General features: G+C 33.4%; 1 protein-coding gene across 1 annotated transcript; it reads left to right on the forward strand.

Moving 5' to 3' along the window:
* Positions 1–1553: 1553 nt before the first annotated feature.
* Positions 1554–2879, forward strand: LOC122585822 (probable BOI-related E3 ubiquitin-protein ligase 2). Its single transcript, XM_043757947.1, has 2 exons — positions 1554–1897; positions 2185–2879. Exons 1-2 carry the CDS (start codon positions 1598–1600, stop codon positions 2683–2685), a joined length of 801 nt encoding a protein of 266 aa, XP_043613882.1. The 5' UTR covers positions 1554–1597; the 3' UTR covers positions 2686–2879.
* The last annotated feature ends 20265 nt before the right edge of the window (positions 2880–23144 follow it).

The following is a 23144-nucleotide window of genomic DNA, read 5'->3' on the forward strand; positions in this document are numbered from 1 at the left end:
TGACCACGTACGATGCAGGACCAACGTAACCTTCTAACAATCAGCCTTTGTTTTATGAAAAATATCATTCAAGACACTGATCAATTTCAAGAACTTGATTCTACTCTAGCTTTGATTTACTTGTGATTAGGTCGAATATCACTATTTACACACTTCAACCAGTGTGCGTGGGCACTGAAAATATTGTTATGTATCAACTTTATATACAAAAAGAACCAACGTACAAATAACTTGATTATTATAGACTTTTTTTTTCATACTTGTTTAGACAGTTTAAACATATTGTATGTTAGAAAAAGTTTCAAGATTTTAATGTGCATATGTTAAAGATCGCAAATCGTTAACCACAATGCATCACTACTCCTATCTACCGCAAATAGTTAGCAACTTAGCATTAAATCGCATCCTTTTTAGGAATGTAACCATTGAGTTTTGAATCATTAGATCACAACGACCATGTAGATGTGAAAACTTTTGTTGGTGTGAACCAAGTATCGGGAGTTTTAGGTTTGAGTTAGTATTAAGACAAGTAGACAATTAATGAAGATGTCACAACTTTATCTTTAGAGTTGAAATAACTGGAATGAACAACTTAAGAGATAAAAAGTTTCAACTTAAATTAAAATTAAAGGTTTATATTTAAAATTCGAATTTTTATCTTTGATTTTAATTTGAGAGAACCATTATCCCAACTAATGTTACACATCTTCTAATAACTTTGAAATAGATATATATCCTTTTAACTTAGAAAAAAAAAATCTTTTTAAGAAAAATAAAGTTAATACTTAATAATCTATCTAATGAATTAAACTTAAATTATTATATATAAAGCATAAATAAATGAGATAAGATGTAACTAAAGAAGGGTAGCATTTAATATAAGTTTACATAAGATATGATAAAAGTAGCTACTATTCAATAAAATCAAAACCCAAAACGTCTGCGTCATATGAATAAGAAGTTTGAGGTAATTGATTTATGACCACTTCACATTTCCCAATAAAACTTTGATTGAATGAAACTAATTTTTCCTTTATTTCTGTCACAAAATCTGCATGACTTCTCTTTTTCTCCCCCTCAGACTTTTTCCCTCCCATCACAATTTAACCACCAAAAAACAAACAACACAATACTCTCTCAACCTTTCACTATTTTTAGTCCATTTCTTCATTATACATATACATATACATATACATACACACATATATATCTATACATCTTGTCTCTTTCTCTCTATATCTCTCAAACAAAAACAAAACATCCCTCCAACTTCATTTCTCTTTCAGTTTGCAAAAACAATAAAAACTTTATTTTTCCCCATTTAAGAGGGAACTAAACCACTGCCACTTTAAAAGCAATTTTTTTCTGTTTAAAAAAAGAAGTGAAAAAATTAAAGTCATGCTTCTTCTGCTCTGATGTTACAAACAAACAAATTAAAGAGCATGACCTTTCTACCTTCATAGCCCTTTTTTAACCTACCATTTTCTTCACATTACTCTGCAAAATTCAATTAAAAAAAAAAGACAACTTTTTTCATATCTCTGAAACAACAAAGTCAAAGATTCAATCTTTTTTTTAGGCCTTTTCTCTTATAATTATGGCTGTTCAAGCACAGTTGTATTCTGATAATTTTTATCAGAACAATAACAACAACAACATGGGCTTCTCTAATTTGCCTCAAGATTGGGTTCTGATGTCATCTGGTTCTTCACTTTTTGATGAAAACAAACCATTTTCTTCTTCTTTTGAATATCATCATCAACAACAAGATCAAAGATTGCTTGACATGAATTCTTCTGATTATCTATCAAGAAGAAATGGGAATCTTGGATATCAAAATTTGTCTTCTGAGCTTGAAAGACAAAGGCTAGAAATGGATTGTTTTCTTCATTTTCAGGTTAGTTTTTCTTCAAATTTTAAGCCCTTTTTGTACTTAAATATCTTGATTTTGCAAAATATACAACTTATTAGTCAGATTAAAATGCAATATAATGAAATGTTGTACATCCTCTGAAAATATTCACAAATTGTCATGTTCAATAAACAATTTGCATTAGCATTAGCCTTATAAAAGCCTTAAAGTTTTGATTTTGTTTATGTGGCTGTTTTTTATTTTTTGTATAAAGACTATTTTGAATAAAGGGTATGCATTTATGGCTTATTTTTGGTGGTTTCTTGAAACAGAATGAGAAATTAAAGGCAGTTTTAAATGAAGAAACAAGAAAAAGGGAGATACTTTTGATGCAAACCTATGAGTCAAAAATGATGGAAATAATGGACAAAAAAGATGAAGTTTTGAACAGAGCAACAAACAGAACAAGAGAGCTTCAAAACCATTTGTTAATAGCAGAACATGAAGCCAAAAATTGGGAGAAAAAAGCCATTGAAAGTGAAGCAATTGTGACAGATTTAAGCAAGAAACTTAGCCAAATTATAGAAAGAAAACATGAAGATGCAGAATCAGTTTGTAATGGTGGTGATAATGATAATGGTAATGAGGATGATCAACATGAACAACAAAGACAAAGAAGGATGGTATGCAAGATGTGTCACGTGAGAAGCTCGTGCGTCCTATTGTTGCCTTGCAGGCATCTCTGTTGTTGCAGGGATTGTGAAAGTTTACTGAGGTTTTGTCCTGTATGTGGAAGTGTAAAAAAAGCAAGTTTGGAGGTTTTCTTTGTGTAGATTATTACAGTAAAAGGGGGGTAAAATGGTCAGAAAATTGAAAAATTACTATGGGGTTTTGATGTTACTACTTTTAATGGGTCTTTTGTTACCAAACAATTTTTTGTTTTTTGGCAATGCTATCTGTAACAAAGATCCAAAATGGTTATGGTTATGATGATGGGAAATGTAAAGAAAAAATTGGCGCTTGTAAAGAATCTTTTCCTTGTTGAATTTTGACTCCTTTTTACTTTATTTGTACTGTATTCATTTTGCATTATGACATTTTTGTTTAGTGTGCAACTGTATATGATCATTCATATCAGGTTGTCAATGAGTTCGGGTTCGGGGTTGAAAAACTCCGACACTAACCCAACCCACTAAAAATTTCAGGTTAGAAATTTCAACCCTGACTCACAATCCGTCAACCTATGACCCAACCCATGTGACCCGAGAAGCAAATATATATAAATATAAAATGGAATAAATCAACCAATATAAAGCTTTATCATTGATGGTGTAAGCCGAAAACGAATGGTAAAAAAAAAAAAGAAATACGAGGGTATTGTTAATACTTGGCACAAAGTTAACAAACTTACCGCCTCATCCTACATCACTTATTATCTCACAGAATTTTGAATTCTCCTTTTATTTCATATTTGAAGTTACTTTAGGTTAGAAATATAAAAAATGAGAATAGGATGTATGAATTAGTATAATGTAGAGTATGAACTATTATATATAATTCAATTATTTTAAAGATATTGGGTTGGCGGGTCAACCTGACAACCCAACAACCTAACCCGGACCCAACCCAGAAAAAATCAGGTTGGTGGGTTGGCAGGTTGGTGGGTCAAAAAATACTCAACCCTAACCTGATTTATTTTTTTTTTGGTTTGGGTTGAGTTTCGGGTTGGGTCGAAGTTGACAGCCTTATCCATATGTATGATCTCAAAACCAAATCATATAAGTAATTTAGACCGATCTAATCACATTATCTCGATAGTTAATTTGATTATGGAAGTTAGATCAAGTTTGATTATTAAAATTAGACCAGGATAAGTTATTTGTTAATTTTTTGATCTAGTCCGGTCAAACCGTTATTGCCTCTTGTAAGCTTTTAAAGTAACGTCGTGTTTTAGGCAAGTCATTATTCGTGAAAACCAAGACATGTTTAGAGCTAAAGAGGTTTCAATTTTGTTAGATACGAATCTGGTTACTAATAGAAAATTGAAAGCATTGCACTTCTTCTCTATTCTTGAATGAGATTGTCATGTGGTAATGCATCGTGTGTGGCTTAATGTGATCAAGTCTGTAAAATCAACCATTAACCAACATTATATGTAGTGGAATGAATAAAATGTGATCGTTCGTTAGAGAATATGCATATAAAAATGTATAAAATTTGTGACTGTTGACTAAAAGCATAAAGAATTAAAGAGTTTATTAAAGTTTTGGAAATGTAATAACTTTTATCTTTTTGTTTAATTTAATTGAATCATTTTATTTTATTTTTAAAAAACCAAACTATATTTAGATTGCAAACTTAACCCTTCATTCTTGAGTTTTAAACAAATAGAAAATAAAAGAGATGATTAGATAATGAAATAAATAGAAAAAGTTGTAGTAGATAAAATGCATTTTTAAGTTTACGGGAAAGAAATAAAAAAAATATATACTTTTACAAAAGTACCCTTTTGATAGCATTTATAATTGTGTTTTGTTGAAGGTTAGAGTGGTAATTACACACAAGTTTTTTTTTCCTTTCAAATCTAGCCAATTTGTCAAAAAAAACTTTTGGACTTAAAACCCTTAAATTATTCTATCATTCTCGTTTTTTTCTTTGATTAAAAAAACTCAAAAATGAATAATTAAGGTATTTTCTAATCATTTCTTTTCTTATCCCTCACTAAATAAACTAAAATTTAGTTTTAAAAAATACAGTAACTTAAATAAATAAAACAACCACCCCACCTAAAGTGAATTGTTTTTATTTTGAAAAATTAGGTTTCCTTTACATACTCAACAAACTCTAAATCTAAAATTTATTTTCAGATAATATGAGAGTCGAAATAGAGCCAAGATGCTTGCAAGATACCTTAACACCGCCCCCCTAAGCGTCTTGGGTGTAGGCATCTGGCCTCCCATTGAAGTCGTCAACTTCATCGCAAGTTATTTTTTTTAGGATTGAGATGCTCACGATTTTAGTACTCCCTCCGTCTCAATTTAAATGTCTAATTTTGACTTCCTGAGTCTTTATTTTCTAACTTTGACCGTAAATATTTTTGTTTCCACAACATAATACCTAATGAAAGTTATATCAATAAAAAGTACATCTAAAGCTCAATCTATCCATCTATTTTCTATCAAGTATTGTATAACACAAACAAAAAAATTTACGGTCAAAGTTGCGAAATAAAGACTTCAAAAGTCAAAATAGGACATTTAAATTGGGACGGAGGAAGTAGTAAAATTGGATGATTATTTTTTGATTAAATTAAAGATTAAAATTTGACGATAATTTATAAATTTTTATTTTTATTTTAAAATTAAATTCTAAAACTTTTTATAACTTGAAAGGATTTTTTTTTTATTCTCCTAAGATGCACCAATCACTTCATCTCCCGTTTATCTCTGCGTCGAACCTACATTGTGGATAAAATCATAAAATATAATGGTACAGTGCTTTTTTGAAAAAAGCCTAGACGGGGGTAGTGTTAATTGAGTGCATTTTCCTGAATTGTATATTTGATTTGATGGTGGGGAGGTTGTAGTATAGGAAAATGGAGGATTTGCTCTGCAAAAAGTCCCCAATTTACTGGCATCCAACTGACTTATTGTTTAAAATAAAAATCTTTATTTTCATGTAACTGTGTTTGGCCGACTGGCTGTCTGTATCATACTGTATATACAAGACAAATACTTTTCCCCTGTTGGGATTTTCAGTAGTCCTGCCCTGCATCACTTGTACTCTCCTGCTGCAAAAAAAGTTGTAGTTTTCCTTACAACACTCCTCTCAAAATGTACCACCACTTCCCAAGTTGCATTCATTATGCTGTCCATCCTTTCTAAATCTGTTCATGCCTTCATTAATCCAAACAGTCCCATAAATATCTATTTTATATTCGTTAGAGAAATTATATTTTTAGTCCTTCATTGTCTTTAAGTAAAAAATTACTGAAAAAAAACCTTAAAGTTTGTCATATTTTCATTTTTTACTATGTGACTAACAGTCGTCTATTATATCCGTTAAGTATGGAGCAGATTCATTATTTTATCATAATCACTTCTTCTTCTCCTTCTTCTTCCTCACTCAAACACATACCTTGATAACTGTGGCTCGAACACACACTTAGCGCACACACACTTAGAAAGACACACTCGACACACACACACACACTCAGAAACACACACAAACACACATTCAACACACACACACACACATCTAAGATCAAAACCAGGCGTATTTGGTTTCGGAATTACTTAGATCGGAATCAGTTGGCTAAATTTGGTTAGATTCGAAGTGCAATTGTTTTGTTTTGTCTTTCTTTTTTTTCGATGATTACAATTTTCCGGCGAGTCAAGTTTTTTCGGTGAGTCAAGTTTTTCCGGTCAAGTCTAGATCGAATATATTTTGGCTAGGGTTCTTGCGCAGTTGATTTCTAAGTCGATTGCAACATGTTTCGTGTTCTGATTCGAAGAAATAAAAGATAAATATAAATTTTAATTTTTTAGGCGTGATTTTCAATTTTTTGGTCACCGTTATTTGGGTTTGTGTTTGAGTGAGGAAGAATAGACGACTGTTAGTCACAGAGTGAAACGTGAAATAAATAACCAAATTCAGGATTTTTTCTGTTATTAATTCACTTAAAGGCAATAATTGAAAATCCTACCAACTTAAAGGACCAAAAATGTAATTTTCTCTTTTCATTACTTTCTACCAAAATTAATTACATCAACCAATAAACCTCAACTTTTAGATTCTCTAAACTCAATTGACCTCTCTCTAAACATCGCCATGTCACAATAGCTATTGTATGTCGTTACCGACTTTGTAACATCCCAAGATTTTAAAGGTAAAAGAAATTAACCCCTTTTTATAGTTTTAACATTAAATTAATTTCCTAATATTTAATTTTTGGATATGGGGTTAATTTAGTTGGAACTTTAGCGGATAGCGGATATTTTAATACCAAGAAAATCATATGGGACGTGGCATCTCCAAAGAGTGTCAGCCCTCTTTTTCTTTTGAGTCACCTCCCACTTCACTCATTCTTCTTCTTCTTCACTTCATGCATTTTTTCTTGCTTTCACTAAATCAAAGTTTAATCTTCCAAGCCCAAGGTAGAAATCAAAATAATAATCATCATTAACAACTCTTATCAACCAAGATTAAAAAGTTAGGGTTTGTGGATTTGTGGTGGAGGTGGCCGAAAATTTAAAAGGAAAAAGGGGAAGAAATTGTGTATTGAAAACCCTAAGTAATTGTCTTCTTTGTTGAGGTAAGGAATTTCCCCAATTTAGCTTTATCTTTTCTTTTGAAATTAGGGTTCATGACCCAAATTTGGGGTTTTGCTAGAAATTGGATTGTGGTTAATTTTTCCCCAATTCCTTAGTTAACCTAGTTGTCATTGAGTTATATAATGTGTTTGATTATGAAATTGATAAGATCTTGTGATAATTTAGGTTTATGAGAAAAGATGAGTTTTTCTAGTTATTGAAGTAATGATGAAAATGGTAGAATGAGCTACCTAGTGTTATTGTATGAATGAAAGTAACTCAATGACAAATGGATTGGGTTTTGGGTTTGGAAAAGGCTAGTAATTGTGCATGATTAGATTAAGCTAGTCAAATTGTGAGTGAAAGCTTATGCATTTTATGATATGATCATAGGTTGAGCTTATTGAGCATTATTGTTTAGCTTTGTTGTCTTTGTTGCGGAGGAGGTGAGTATACTTGCATACCTTTGTGTATACGTTGGGTCAATTACCATGACATGTGAATGTTCTGAGCATGGTAATTGATTTGGCGTTTAGCCCATGTGGGGCATTGTTTATGAGGCCTAAGAACCTCCGGGGTCTAAGAACCCCGATAGTTGATCGAATGAGGCCTAAGAACCTCCGGTGGCCTAAGAACCCCGATAGATGATCATGATTATGTTGTTTAGCTTATATGGATCCATATATGTATTTGATAGTGTGCAAAGTGAGCATGTAAATGTGACACGACGGTGTCATAGGTTACATGTGAAAGTCTTTGCACTTGCCTTCTTTCGTATTCATAAATGTATGCAAGCATGTTCACTAAGCCTTTGCTTATATTTTAGTTGTTTACACTTTTATAGGTAGTTTCGGAAGACGGAACTAGTGTTGTTGAATTGAAGAAATTTGAATTAGAGCTTGAAGTAAATTTTGGAAGTTCGTGAAGGTATTTAGGTCATCCTTGGATGGATGACGATCTATTGGTGTAGTTACCTAGTTGTCCCTTTCCTTTAGCTCTTGGTACATTTTGGTGTAATGGTCCTATTTCTTGTTGAATTATGTAAATGAGCAGGTGCAAAACTGTTATAAAGTTGTGAAGTTGAAATTTGGACGAAAATTGTGTCAATTTGGGTAAATGACCCGTTTGGTGGTGTTCATGGGTTTTGAAACTAACTATTGTTGTGTGATAGTCAAAATGTGTTTATAATGTTGTTAGAAACTTTCAGAATGTAGCTTTGAAGTTCATTGAGTCATGGTAAGGATTGCAAGATGGTTCAAGTGTCAAAAATGGATTAGGGTTGCTGATCAGGTATCCCACTGCGGCGCAGTGGGATTCCTCGTCCTTATTTTCAGTTCCTCCCACTGCGGCGCAGTGGGAGAGTGTCAAACCCACTGCGGCGCAGTGGGACTTCTTTTTTTGTTCTGAGGATTCCCATTGCGGCGCAGTGGGGAGTTCTCGACCCACTGCGACGCAGTGGGTTATTTATATAAAAAAAAAATCTTACATTTTCGTTTTATCGAGTCGAGTGAGTCGGGTCCTTTCAGACTTGTTGCCACTTTAGCTACTAAAGCACAGAAATAAGAGCATTAGCTCGCTCAAATTTGAAACAATTCCAGAAATATAAAACATACAATATAAGACAAAAATGTGAAAGCTGTTTGAGTTTAGAAATAGAGTACATGTGTTTAGGCTTTAGCTACTGCTTTGAAAATTGGAAATGAACTTGAAGGGTTTGTAAATCTGAAATTAACCCATTTGATATACACTCGTGTTTTTTAGAGGATTGTGATTGTTCACTCGTTAATATTAGTGAATCTTCTATGGTAGTTAAGAAATAAGAATAAAAATGGTGGAAAGTTAAACATTCAAATAAGAGTATAAAATGAATATGGGTTATATGTGTTTAGGCTTTAGCTACTGCTTTGAAAATTGGAAATGAACTTGAAGGGTTTGTAAATCTGAAATTAACCCATTTGATATACACTCGTGTTTTTTAGAGGATTGTGATTGTTCACTCGTTAATATTAGTGAATCTTCTATGGTAGTTAAGAAATAAGAATAAAAATGGTGGAAAGTTAAACATTCAAATAAGAGTATAAAATGAATATGGGTTATATTTCGAACAAAAGTTTTTATTAGATTGTATTTCGACTCGGATAAGTCTCTCGAGTAAGAGTATTGATATTCCTTTGGTTTTATGTCCTTTATGCTTGACTCCGGGTGAGGCTTCTCATCATATTTTTGTGGGTTGTAAAATTGCTGACAGAATTTGAAAATTAGTTTTTATATGACTGGATATTCCTTATTCTATATTCCCGAGTTTGGAGGATGCTTTCCAAGTTATCGATGATATGTGCATAAAATTTACTAAAAAGATGTGCATTGAAGGTATTATGTTTTATACGATTTTGGGTCATTTGGAAACACCGTAATGAACAAGTATTCTCACCGGTGCACATTCGTTCAGACTTTTTGTTTGATTTCATCGTGGCTCAATCACACATGTGGTGCACGTGTAGATGCAGAAAGATCTTATCTCACGTGATGAGTGGTTTCAAAACTCTCTTAATTTTTTGTAAGCCTATAATTGTCTCATGTCGTCAAGTGATTTGCTTTATGACATTTCTATTTAATAATATCATGTCGTTCAAAAAAAAAATGTTTATTAAGTGACTAAAAAAAAAATAATTACTTTAGAGGAATGATGTCAATCTCTACTACCTAATAAAAGAAAGCACATCCCCCACAATAAATTTTTTCTGCATTTAAAATTACTTATTTACATTTGGACTTACCTTTTTTATTTTTTTCTTTTAATATTTAATATTAATAAAAAGAAACTGATTTTGAGGGTCACCCATGTTTCTTTAGTATTTACGGTTTAAGATTAATGTTGGTGGATCAATTATTTTTATTAAAGTTACAATTTTCAATTTTAATAATTAAGATGTCCTTTATCTATTTGATTTTATTTGGTAAGATTAATGGTTAAAGAAAAGTTTTATTTATAAAAAATATGGGCATAAAATATTCTAGACCGTCTTCCCCACCACCGCTGCCGCATTGCACGGGTACCATGCTCGTAATCGCAAAAGCAATCGACCAACTTTTTTAAATTTTATGTCATAGATACTCTTCACATAAATACTAATTCATCAAGCATTGAATTTTATATATTCATACGTTACGTAGCAATTATCAGATTACATGCATTTGTAGTAAATGCTTGTTTGACTATGATCTGATTTTAACAAATAAATTTTATAAAACATGTAAATATAGCTTATGAGTCACACAGATTAACTTACAAAGTGACAAGTATTTGAAAACTATGAGAAAACATCTTTACTTTTATGAAAAAATTATAACAATAGGAACTTTTTTAGTCTCGACGGTGTTTCTAATGTTTTGGATTTTTTTCTTTTTTTAAATCTAGGTACCCCAACGTTTGAAACTTCGGACTTCACTTTTTAAGGTAGGGGTTCTAAACCCCGGACTTCTATTACGTACGTGACAATAAATTAACAAGTCATCAATTTATCAGATATATATTACTGTTAGAAAGTCATACAATAAAAACGTTGGGTTCCTAATTTTACAAAAAAAAAAAATTCCCATAACATTAGGAACACCATTGGGATTTAAAAAGTTCTTATCCCAATTATTTTTTCCTGTTTTTATTCGTGACAAGCATGTGGTGTTTTTTTCTTAACTTTTGTTTGGTGACATTCTGCTTGATTCATTAAGGGTCTAATATGCTATGAGGATTGAAGGTTAAAGAAAATACAGGTAAAGACAAATCATAAGACATACTACAATTCTGCATAGAGAAATTGAAAATTGGCAAACAAACTTTAAACTCATTTGATATGTGACCTTACCTACTAAATTCTATTAATTGACATGGTGTCATTAAAAGATAAGAGAGTGGACATTAGTTTAATTACCTCTTTGTTACTCCTCAAAAACTCGTTAGTCATCACGATGCTTGTGCACAACACAATAGATTAAGTCACGAAACTAAAACTATAAGTGTCATTGATTTCGGCATTAAGTCACGAAACTAAAACTAGCTATAAGTCAACAATTGGAAAGCCACAAAACTCCAAAACGTAAGACGCGTTAGAAAAGAGCCGGGACACGCGAATTAAGGAGGTGGAACGCCCCAGGGCCGAGGTGTGGTGTTTCGGGCGAAAAAAACAAAATGTAACAGGCTACTTTTATTGGTCTTACTTTTTGACATGACTTGAGAAGCTTTGACATGATTGATAAGACGTGACTTCATATTTGATGGGGTGTTATCAAGCCCCCAATCAAATATGAAGCCATACTTTGACATGATGGCAGCCGCAACCACATCCACCTTTACCACTGCATATATTACCAATCGCTCTCTAAAGATAACCATTTATTTGCGCACTAGGAATCCTTTCCCATTTCATGAGGCAAACTATGTTCTTAACCGTTTTAGGATCTGAACAAGGAGCTAAAATAGTTAAAATAACACAGTTGGATAAATATTCATTACTTCAACATTTATATTACTCTCATAAAGTTTTATTCGATCATGATAACTTTGTGATAGTAGCAATGCCCTTAATTTGCGACATTTAACCCATTTTCCAAGCTAACGTGTGACCGTGTGAGTCAAAATTCAACCCATATCTTGTTCTAGACTGGCAGCATTAGTTGGCTTGTTCATCTTCTTTCCTAGATTATTGATTAACACCATTCCATGGACCACTAGCCACCAGTGCATTGGTTCTCACCACACTGGCCCTAATCTAACTAAAAAGTTGAGTTAAAAAGACAAGGGGTGACAGGAGCTAGTATTCATAAATGGGAAGAGAAAAGGGTAAAATAAGTATTATGACAAAATCAAACTAGTCAAAATAATCTAAGCAATTTGATTTTCTTCATGTATATATATATATATACATATTTATTTTAAGTTAGTAACCAGATCCATATCATGTACTAGAAGAACTGGCCACTTTTTTTTTAACCGATAAAGGAGTAAGGTTTTCTTTCCCTTTTCAAAAGAAAAGGAAGTAAGTTTTTGGTGTTTTTATTTTCCATATAACACAAGTATCTAACAAAGATATACATGACCTATCAAAGTATCATAGTGACATTTTTTTTCAAACATCATCCATAGCCATCCAATATGTTTTAATCTATAACTAGATAGATGTCTCCTCGTTGCAACGAAAATGATAGTAATAGTCGTGACGATAGGTGGTGGTGATGGCAAGTATTGTCGGTAATTGTTGTTGAAGTAATTTATGTAAAAAAGAAATATTTAACTATTTTAAAAGTCAAAGAGATGTATGTAACTTGTTCTTGAATTACTTACAACCGTAAAAGTAAGTAAAAAGGAACGTAAATGTACATTTAATTATTTTCTATTTTGAATGCAAAGGTCTTTCTTAATAAGGCTTTTAACTGTATTTTTTAGTTAAGAAATTAACAGTCAAAAATACCTTGTACAGTTTTCTTTAATTTATATTAAAAAGGGGAACCAAGCCAATTATTTGATGCCAAGACAAAGTACAATTAGGTCGGTGCTTATAAAGACTTCTTCGGGGAGTCCTTTGAACCTTGGACATAAGACACCGCGTCTCCGCTTGAGCGTCCCTCCCAAACTTCTCCCCCAAGAAGTTCACATACGCATATATGTGGGACCTTCCTTTTGCTTATTCCTTTTTTATTTTAGGGATAACTGCAGAAAATAGAAAGCATCTTTCGACTAATTCATGAAAATAGCAGTGACCTTTAAAAGTTTTGCTTTTTAGAAATGAACTTTCATTTATTCTCAAAAATAGTAACATTTGACACGTGTACATGATGACATGGACATTTTTCGATTAGGTGGCATTTTTTACTTTCTATTTTCTGGAGTTTCGTGAATTGGTCACTTTTCTATTTTATGGAGTTTCGTGAATTGGTCAGTGCTATGTAACTTTTATTAGCTGTGTCATTTCCCCCAAAAAATGACATGGCTCTGTTTCAATTTCGGTTCTAACAAGGTAATTCTTCTCGTCATTTTCTCCTGAACCTAAATTTTGATTCTATAGATTTCCGTTGAATCTCTTCCTATTTCAAGCATTGAAAAGTTGTGTATGAAGATCTTAAAAAAGACATAGATCTGGTTCTATTTCATCTATCTCGAGATTAAAAATCTTTGAAATTAGATGCCAAAACGTCATCGTTTTAGCCAGAGGAAGATCCTGGGGATGTTCAAGGTGAGACGAGAGTTTCATAAGCCGGATCTGGACCGTTTAAGAATAGTTCGTCGACAGATGACATAGATCCAAATAGCGCAGGTCCAGTGGTTAGCTTGAACTCAAACATACGGCTAACGGCTTCTAAAATTAGTTGAAAAAATCGAGAAGAAACCACCTCCAACATTGTTGTCGTCGGTGTTGGAGTAATCCGACAATAAATGAGTTTATTACTAGAAAGTAAAACTTTTAAATGTCACTCCTATTTTCGTAAATTGGTCGAAATGTTCTTTTTATTTTCTGTAGTTATAACGTATGCCACGTCATCAGAAAATGCCACGTAATCGAAAAATGTCCATGTCATCGTGTACGTGTGTCAAATGTTCCTATTTTCGGGAATAAATGAAAGTTCATTTCTAAAAAGTAAAACTTTTAAAGGTCACTGCTATTTTCGTGAATTGGTCGAAAGGTGCTTTCTATTTTCTGCAGCTATCCCTTTATTTTACACCATACATATACATATATTGATATACGAGAGAAGTTTATATGAGGTGGTTTCTCATCTAACCTTAGATAGGGACCAGGAAGAGATGCAATTATTATAATAATTATAAGTTAGCATGTACTGTAATGTTTATGAAATAAACGCATTAGAATTGTACATGTATATGCTTCTTGCCTATTCTCATCTTTGAAGAAAAATCCATTTTTTTCTTAAGAATCCAACAGAGCTAATCTCGTGCGAGTGATTGGTTTAAATGGTAGTACAAATTTACAAATTTGATCTAATTTTAAATTTAAACATATGTATTTCTTTTCAGCACTTTGTTTTTTTTTTTTTTTTTAAACAATAAGATTTCATTAATATGTAAAAATTACATACAACTCAGACTAGCAAGCAACTAGAGCCGAGTATTACACATAACTTTTACTACAACGGTGTATTGCATGCTTATATGCCACAAATACTCCAATTACACCATTGAAAATTGCAAGATTTTGCCCGGTTATTTATCCACAAATAAGACATATATTTAATATTCTCAACAACAGCCGCTACATTAGGTTGCTTTCCTTTGAAGACGAGCTCATTTCTTGCAAGCCAAATACACCAAATTGTTGTCATTATCAACCCCTCCGGCCATTTTCTTTTCTTCTCGTTGTTGCTAGTCGACTTCACCACGGCCATTACCTCACTTATAGAGTCAATGTTAGAGAGGGGGAGTCTACACTATTGGTTAACAATCTGCCATATTGTTCTTGCGAAAGCACATCTAATAGCCATATGTTCAGAATCTTCAGCCACTTTCCAACATATTGGGCAATCATCTGATGTAAGCAAAATACCTCTTGAAGCCAAATTCCTTCTTGTAGGTAACCTGTCAGTTAAAGTTCTCCAGAAATGGAAGTTGATTTTTATGGGAACCCAATTGTTTCTTTCTAGTTTTTCTTCAAATCTCCACCCAAAACTTTCCTCAGTTTTCTTCCTAATAAAAGCCGTAGTGAAGACACCAGATTTCTCTACTTTCCAAAGCCACTTTTCTCTTTCGTTTCCTGTTTGGCACTCAAACATATTGCTAAGGGATAGACCATGCGATGACAGCTCATTATCAACACTACAAATTGTCTTCCACACCCCGCTTAATGACAACTTAATAGGTAAAAAAGACTCGAATCTTCTATGACTATGTAATGCTGAAATAACTTTGAACCATAAATCATTGGGCTTATCTTTTGCTCTCCACCACCATTTACAAATCAAAGAGAGATTGAAAGCCCGTAAGGACCCGACTCCCCATCCTCCCATTGATTTTGATGCCATCATCCTTTCCCATTTAACCCAGTGAATCTTTGACTTGTCATCCCCTCCCGACCACAAGAACTGTTTTCTATACTTTTCCAGTAAATCTATAACGTGCTTTGGTGCTTTAAACAGTGAAAAGTAATAGATAGGAGTAGAGCCAATTACCGATTTTAGCAATGTGAGCCTACCACCAAAGGATAGTGATCTAGTCTTCCAAAGTGCCAGTCTTGTTTTGAAGATGTCCACCACTGGCTTCCAATGTTTAATCAAATTCATATTTGCGCCTAATGGAAGACCGAGATAATCAATGGGGAGAGAACCTGCCTTGCATTTTAACAAATTAGCCAAGCAGTTGACTTCTGATTGTGCAACTCCAATTCCAAATGAACGGCTTTTTGCATAATTAACTTTCAGCCCCGATGCTAGGTAAAACCATCTAAGTATTCTGCTAAGATTTATTGCATTTCTTTCACTCCATTTACCCATAAAAATTGCATCGTCAGCATAAAATAGATGAGAAATACAAGGTCCATCAGATGGTGTTTGTATGCCATGAAAAATCCCCAAATGACCAGCCTTGTTCATTGCCACATTTAGTGCCTCCATAACCAAGATAAACAAGAAAGGAGATAGCGGATCTCCTTGTCTAACTCCCTTTTGCACTTCAAAGGGAACCATAGGCGATCCATTGACTAAGACAGTCATTCGGGCTGAGGATAATATCCCCAAAATCCACTCACACCACTTTTTAGGGAACCCCATATGGCTCATTATATCTACAAGACAACCCTATGAAACTGAATCGAAGGCTTTCTGAAAGTCTACCTTGAAGATCAAGGTGTCCTTTTTTTGTTTTTTAACCCAAGCTATTAATTCATTGACCATAAGCGGCCCATCAAGGATACTTCTGCCCTGAATGTATGCCGATTGGTTTTGTGAAACCACATTTTCGATGACCAACTTCAATCGATTCGCGAAAACCTTTGAAATAATTTTTGGCAGGACACCAATTAAATTAATCGGACGAAATCCTCCCAACTCAGCAGCTTCTTTCACTTTCGGGATAAGGGTAATAAATGACTCATTAAACCCTTTATTAATCTTGCCATTCTTATAGAAATACTGCATCACTTCATATACATGATTTTCAATCTTACTCCAATATCTTTATCTTTATATATAATAAAAGAAAATTGTCTTACAAAACTATTTTTAAAAAACAACATTAATATTTTTTTTCCAAAAAATTTTATTTTATTTATGATGTCATATTTAATATTGAATATTTTTAAAGATAAATTATTCATTAAATACTTATTTTAAATTTCTATTTTTATTTAAAAATATTTTTATGTTTTGTTAATGCAATAAGTACCCATATATCTATAATCCCTTATAAAATGTATTGGACTCCCTATTTTAGAAATTCAACAATCTAAATGTTAGTTAATTTAATATTTCCAAACCAAGTTATAATATGTCAATAACAAAATTTACATATATTTTTTTTTATAATTTTTTTACTTTTAAAAGTTTTAGTTAAAATACCCGGGTTTATTAGCTAGTTTTAGAATGAACGAAAACGTAAAACCATCAACACTTTTTTAGTATGTGATATAATTATTCGTTTTGCCATTAAAAAGAAAAAAGTTAAAAGAGCTTTTTTTAAGAATTGTACATGCAGAGTACAAAACTACAAATATACACACAGGCCCACCAAGTCAAACCAAAACAAAATTGTTCCCCGGAGCAGAAACAGATATTAGTTACCCTACATTTGACTCGCCCTTCATTTCTGGGTTGGTACATGTTTGTCGTAGGATTACTCGTTTAATTCTAGATTGTTTTCTTTTCCAGGATCATGATTGTAAGATTAGATATTATATTCGATTCAATTTTATATATCGTATAATTCATACTCATATAAACCACAAATCATTACACTTGTACAATTTTTAATTCTAAATATAAACATTATATTCTATAGATGGACACGAACGTAAACCGACCCGACCCTTCTGTTTAAAAACAAAACCCGAAATAGGATTAAAGTGCAAGCTGTGGACCCACAATAACAAATATGTTACTTTTTAACATTCGTTTCTTTGCACTTTTTAAAAATGTTAAAAAAAATTGTTAATTTGTTCACACTTATAAATGTGTGAAAAGAACTCACATTTAAAAGTGTGAATAAAGTTAAATGATTAAAAAAATTTCACAATTCTATATGTAGAAACAAAAAGTTCACATTTTCAACACATTTTCAAATGTGAAAAATATATAATTGTTCACACTTAAAAGTGTGGAAGTAATTTGTGACACTAAATTTCCTCACACAAGAGGAAGTGCGAGGAATTTGAGTGTCACAAATTAGCTCTCACACTTTTAAGTGTGAAAATGTTTGACATTTGTTCACACTTTTAAGTGTGAACATTTTGTTTATACATTTATACTTATAAAAAAATATGACTTTATTAAATTTTTCACACTTCTAAGTGTGAATTTTTTTTATACAATTTTAAATGTGAACAAATTGACATATTTTTTTCACACTTTTAGAAATGCGAGAAAATAATTATAAGCAATTGACATTTTTGTTGTAGCGACCGGACCGAATATGGTTCGGACAGGTCCAACGATTTTGAGTCAAGTTCAGTCGTGGCCGGGTTGGACCGAAAATGGTGGGCACCACTTGATGGAGTCGTAAAATATCTTCAGAAATACAAAAAGATAATGTGTACATATAACAACCAATACTGTCGTTGTTAAAAAGTAGTTTTGTTAAAGTGAGATTAATTTGGTGTCGGCTGTTTGTAAATTTGGATGATATAATTCTCATTTTAATGTTAAAAGTAGATCATATTTTCTAGTTCGAATATCGTATCAATTGGTAACTTACCGATTTAACACTTTATAGTGTTTTGGATACATATTCCGATATACGAGATACACATATGTGTTATACATTTAATTATGACCTGCTACAAACCTTATTTTAAGCCACATGGAATACTCTAAGTCGAGTTACCATAGTTTCTACTATTGACTAGTTACATTTGGAACAAACATTAAAAATGTGCCGAACAAGAATATTGTAGTAAGTTTGTCATACTAGGTAGTTTAACAAGGACCTTACACTCGAAAGAATCCTGTGTACTTCATATAGCACTACCTTGTACTGCTTTCCGAGCCTTTTTCTTTTCTGTTCGCAACCGATAAACCCCTTGACCATTTATACCACATATGATAGGCTAGCAAGATGTACGTTTGTTAGCAGTATCAAACAGCAAATTGTTTTCAGACTTGCAATAATAAGATGTGACATGTACCAAATGTGATTTCCACCATTATATAAAAGTAATCCTAAAAGTGGCTTAATTATGATTTGAAAATGTTAATATCAGGACTGACTATGCGGTGATGTTCTAATCATACAAGAATATTATGATTTGTTTAGTAATTGAAATCTTCTGGCGTGATTTCGAGAGCAAAACAACAAAAGATTTCAACAAGTGGTAACTGTTGGGTTATATAACTATTATTAAATCAAATCACAAAGCACGCAGCGGAAGACAAGATCTATGTAGTTTAATTAATTAACCAAAGTATAGAATGTGTACCTTAAATTGGAGAGATTAAAGCATGAAAAAGGTTTAAATTAACCTCTCTACGATTGCACACGCAACGTTGGAATGTATGTATGCTAGTACTTGATCACGAACAAACAACCCTTTGTTAATACCCTTTCACACGAACCAAACAAAACCCGAAACCCTTTGTGTTTGTGAGAATCGGCCGAAGCCAAGAGAGGGGGAGGAGGAGAGAATTTTAGGGTTTTAGAAAACCTTAATAATTGTGTGTGAAAAACCTTAAGAATTGGTTTGTATTTATAGCCTCACATTTACTTGAAAAACAAGTTTAGGGTTTTCTAAAAACCCTCCAATGTGGTCGTCCCCCTCTAGGAAGATTCTAGAGGGTTTCTTAATTTTCCTTTTAATCACAATTATCTCCTCCGTTAAGTTCGTCAGTTAAGTACCGTTAACTATTAACATTTAACAGACGACCATTAGTTTTTCGTGATCAAATTAATTAATAAATTACATTTAATATATTAATTAATCTATAGTTACATTCACGTTGAGGTGTGACCCCGTAGGCTTAAATACTTTTCGGACATACGTTCATTTTACGTGATCATATTCTAACAGCTCCCACTTGAGCTCGTAACGAATGAAAGTAATAACATTGGTTAGCGTCTAGCAACACGCCAATGCTCCCAAAAACATTTAAGTATAGTTTTAAACGGTTAAGGCATTTATTATCCCTTTGTTCAAATACCTTTGTTAAATATGAATATGGATAAAGGTCATTTCATACCTTAACGATTATGTTTCTCATTCAATAACTAATTAATGATTACCAAATATAATCGAGAACCATCTGGATTTATTTGGGCACGACCATGCAAACATCTTAATTAGTCAAATGAGGGCGCCAAAACGGTATCGTACTTCAACCTTTTAATTGAAGGAACAAATCCTATATTGACTACACGTGTCAGTCATCATACTTCACGACACTTTCTGAAAATAGCCCTTTATGTACCCCCTTATTCAGGTGAGTTAGAACTACATCTAGTAAGTGCGATTCATACATGCTGACCTACTTGTATCTTAAGTCAAAGGATCAATAAAAGCAACCATTTACGAATTTTACTTAATGACGACGATCCATACAGTGATAATTCGTTAGTGGGGTAGTCCGATATACATCCGCTATGGATATCATGTGAGTTTGGTGGGAACCATCCATTACATATTCCAAGAATATAACCAATCACTCGCATTTGTCATCGTTTAATTATATTGCCATATAATTAATCGACAATGGACAATTTAGAATATTTAATAATATATAAAAATATTAAATAAAATATTGAAGGATTAAACATGCACATATATGATACAATTTAATATTGAATGAAATCAAATATATCAAGTACTTTATTTCATTATAGAAAATATAAATTGTTCAACATCCCTTATCCAAATACTGAAACAACAGATTTACATGAAATAACTAGCTAATTTAAGTCGTATGCCCTCGGCATGCCTTTCAAGCTTGGGCCTAGACAAAGCTTTTGTGAAAGGATCAACTAAGTTAAAATCTGTGTGGACTTTGAGTAAATTGATCTCCCCTAGTTCGATCTGCTCACGAACATAGTGATATCGTCTAGCATAATGTCTGGCACCTTTCTGAACTCCGGGTTTGTTGGCAATGATTAATGCACCGGTATTATCACAGTACAAATCAGTGGGTAATTCATTTGAGGGGATCACGTTTAGCCCGCTAATGAACTTCCTTATCCCGACTGCTTCCATTGCGGCTTCTGAGGCGGCAATGTACTCAGACTCTGTTGCAGACATGGCGACTGTGGTTTGCTTCTTGCTTTTCCAGTCCACAGCTCCTCCGTTTAGAACGAAGACGAATCCTGATTGAGACTTCGTGTCATCTTTATCAGTTTGAAATCCAGCATCACAGTATCCGGTCACTTTGAGCTCTAAGTCTGGATTTCCTCCATACACCAAAAATATATCTTTAGTAGCTCGTAGGTACTTCAGAATATTTTTAACAGCAATCCAATGGCTTTCACCAGGATTCTGTTGATATCGGCTAACGATGTTTTGCGCAAACGCCACATCGGGTCTAGTGCATCTAACCGCATACATAATAGATCCTACAGCCGAAGCATAAGGAATTCTACTCATACGCTCCACCTCACTAGACGTAGTAGCACCTTGTTTGACAGATAAATTAAGTCCTTCTTGCATAGGTATAGACCCACGCTTAGAGTTCTCCATCTTGAATCGCTTCAAGATCTTATCAATATAAGCACTTTGACTTAGTCCAATTAATCGCCTTGATCTATCTCGGTAGATCTTGATTCCAAGAATAAATGCCACTTCTCTTAAATCTTTCATGGCAAAACACTTTTCAAGATGGGATTTAACATCTTGCAACATTGGAATGTGTTTTCCTATGATTAATATGTCATCGACATATAATACAAGGAAAGTAACATTACTCCCACTAGCTTTGCGATATACACATGGCTCATCGGGATTTTGAACAAAACCAAACTTTTTGATTTCTTCATCAAACCGTTTATTCCAACTTCTTGATGCTTGCTTTAGTCCATAAATGGACCTTTGAAGCTGGCATACTTTGTTGGGATGTTTTGGATCAATAAAACCTTCCGGTTGATCCATATAGACTTCTTCATCCAAGTAACCATTTAAGAAGGCAGTCTTAACATCCATTTGCCATATCTCAAAGTCATAGTACGCTGCTACGGCTAAGAGAATCCTAATAGCTCTAATGTCCGCAACTGGAGAAAAGGTTTCATCATAATCAACACCGAAACGTTGAGTATAACCTTTCGCCACGAGACGAGCTTTATAGGTGTGTACATTTCCATCCATGTCCGTCTTCTTCTTGAAGATCCACTTACACCAAACAGTATCAGCATTTTGTGGAAGATCAACCAAGCTCCAAACTTTATTGTCATTCATGGATTTCATTTCCACCTTCGTAGCTTCAAGCCATTTGTCAAATTCCGGATCTGATAATGCAGCTTTGAAATTCGGAGGCTCATCGAGTTCTCCAACAACGTCTTCTTCTACCATCAGACATAGTCTTTCGGTAGGACGTCTTGTCCTTTCAGACCTACGAAGTGGAATTGCTTCATTATCATCGACTTGAGGTTCATCACTTTGAACATTCCCCCCCCCCCCCCCAAGTTGATGATTGCTAGTATTTTCAGAAGGTGACACATCTTTTTCTTGAGTCTCATTAAGTTCTACAACCCTCCCACTGTTCTCTTGAACTATCTTCTTTTCAAAGAACTCAGCATATCGAGCAACACAAACAGAGTTTTTGGAGGGATCATAGAAGTCGTAACCCATCGTTTCCTTAGGGTATCCGACAAAGATGCACTTAGTAGTTCTGGGTTCAAGTTTGTCAGGCGTATCACGCTTCACAAGTGCCTCACATCTCCAGACTCTTAAGTAAGACAAATTAGGGACATCACCATGCCATAATTCGTACGGTGTCTTGTCAACCTTCTTGGTTGGAACCATATTGAGAATGCGTACAGCAGTCTCTAGAGCATAATCCCAAAACGAAAATGGGAGAGTTGTACGGGTCATCATTGATCTTACTATGTCTAACAAGGTTCGATTTCTCCTTTCAGATACTCCATTATGCTGAGGAGTATATGGAGGAGTAAGCTGTTGGACAATTCCACATGCTTTAAGATAATCCTTAAACTTTTGGCTTAAGTATTCACCACCTCGATCCGAACAAAAAATCTTGATGGTTTTACCGAGTTGATTTTCCACTTCATTTTTAAACTCTTTAAATGTTTCAAAGACTTCATGTTTATGTTTAAGCAAGTAAACATAACCATAACGACTGAAATCATCCGTAAAGGTTATGAAGTAGCTAGCTCCTTTTCTTGACACATGTCTAAATGGGCCACAAACATCGGTATGAATGAGTCCAAGAAGATCTTTGGCCCTTTCTGGCGAATGCTTAAAGGGTTTTCGTGTCATCTTGCCGGAAACACATGACTCGCATTTATCAAATGATTCATCATTTAATTTTAAGATCCCTTCACGTTGAAGTCTTTCAATGCGGTTTTTGCCGATGTGTGCAAGACGACAGTGCCAAAGATAGGTAGAGTCCAAGTCTGTCTTGGTTCTTTTGCTAACATTATACATTGAGTTATATGAAACACAATCACGCATATCAATTTCATAAATACCATAAAAAACAATAGCATCAAAATAATGCACATTATTTTTAGAAACCGAAATACCAATATCATTAAAAACATTAATGAATCCGTTGTCTTTCAACAAAGAAACTGAAATAACACCTCTAGTAATAGAAGGTGCATAATGACAATT

Source organism: Erigeron canadensis, chromosome 1 (assembly GCF_010389155.1).
Source record: "Erigeron canadensis isolate Cc75 chromosome 1, C_canadensis_v1, whole genome shotgun sequence".
NCBI lineage: Eukaryota > Viridiplantae > Streptophyta > Magnoliopsida > Asterales > Asteraceae > Erigeron > Erigeron canadensis.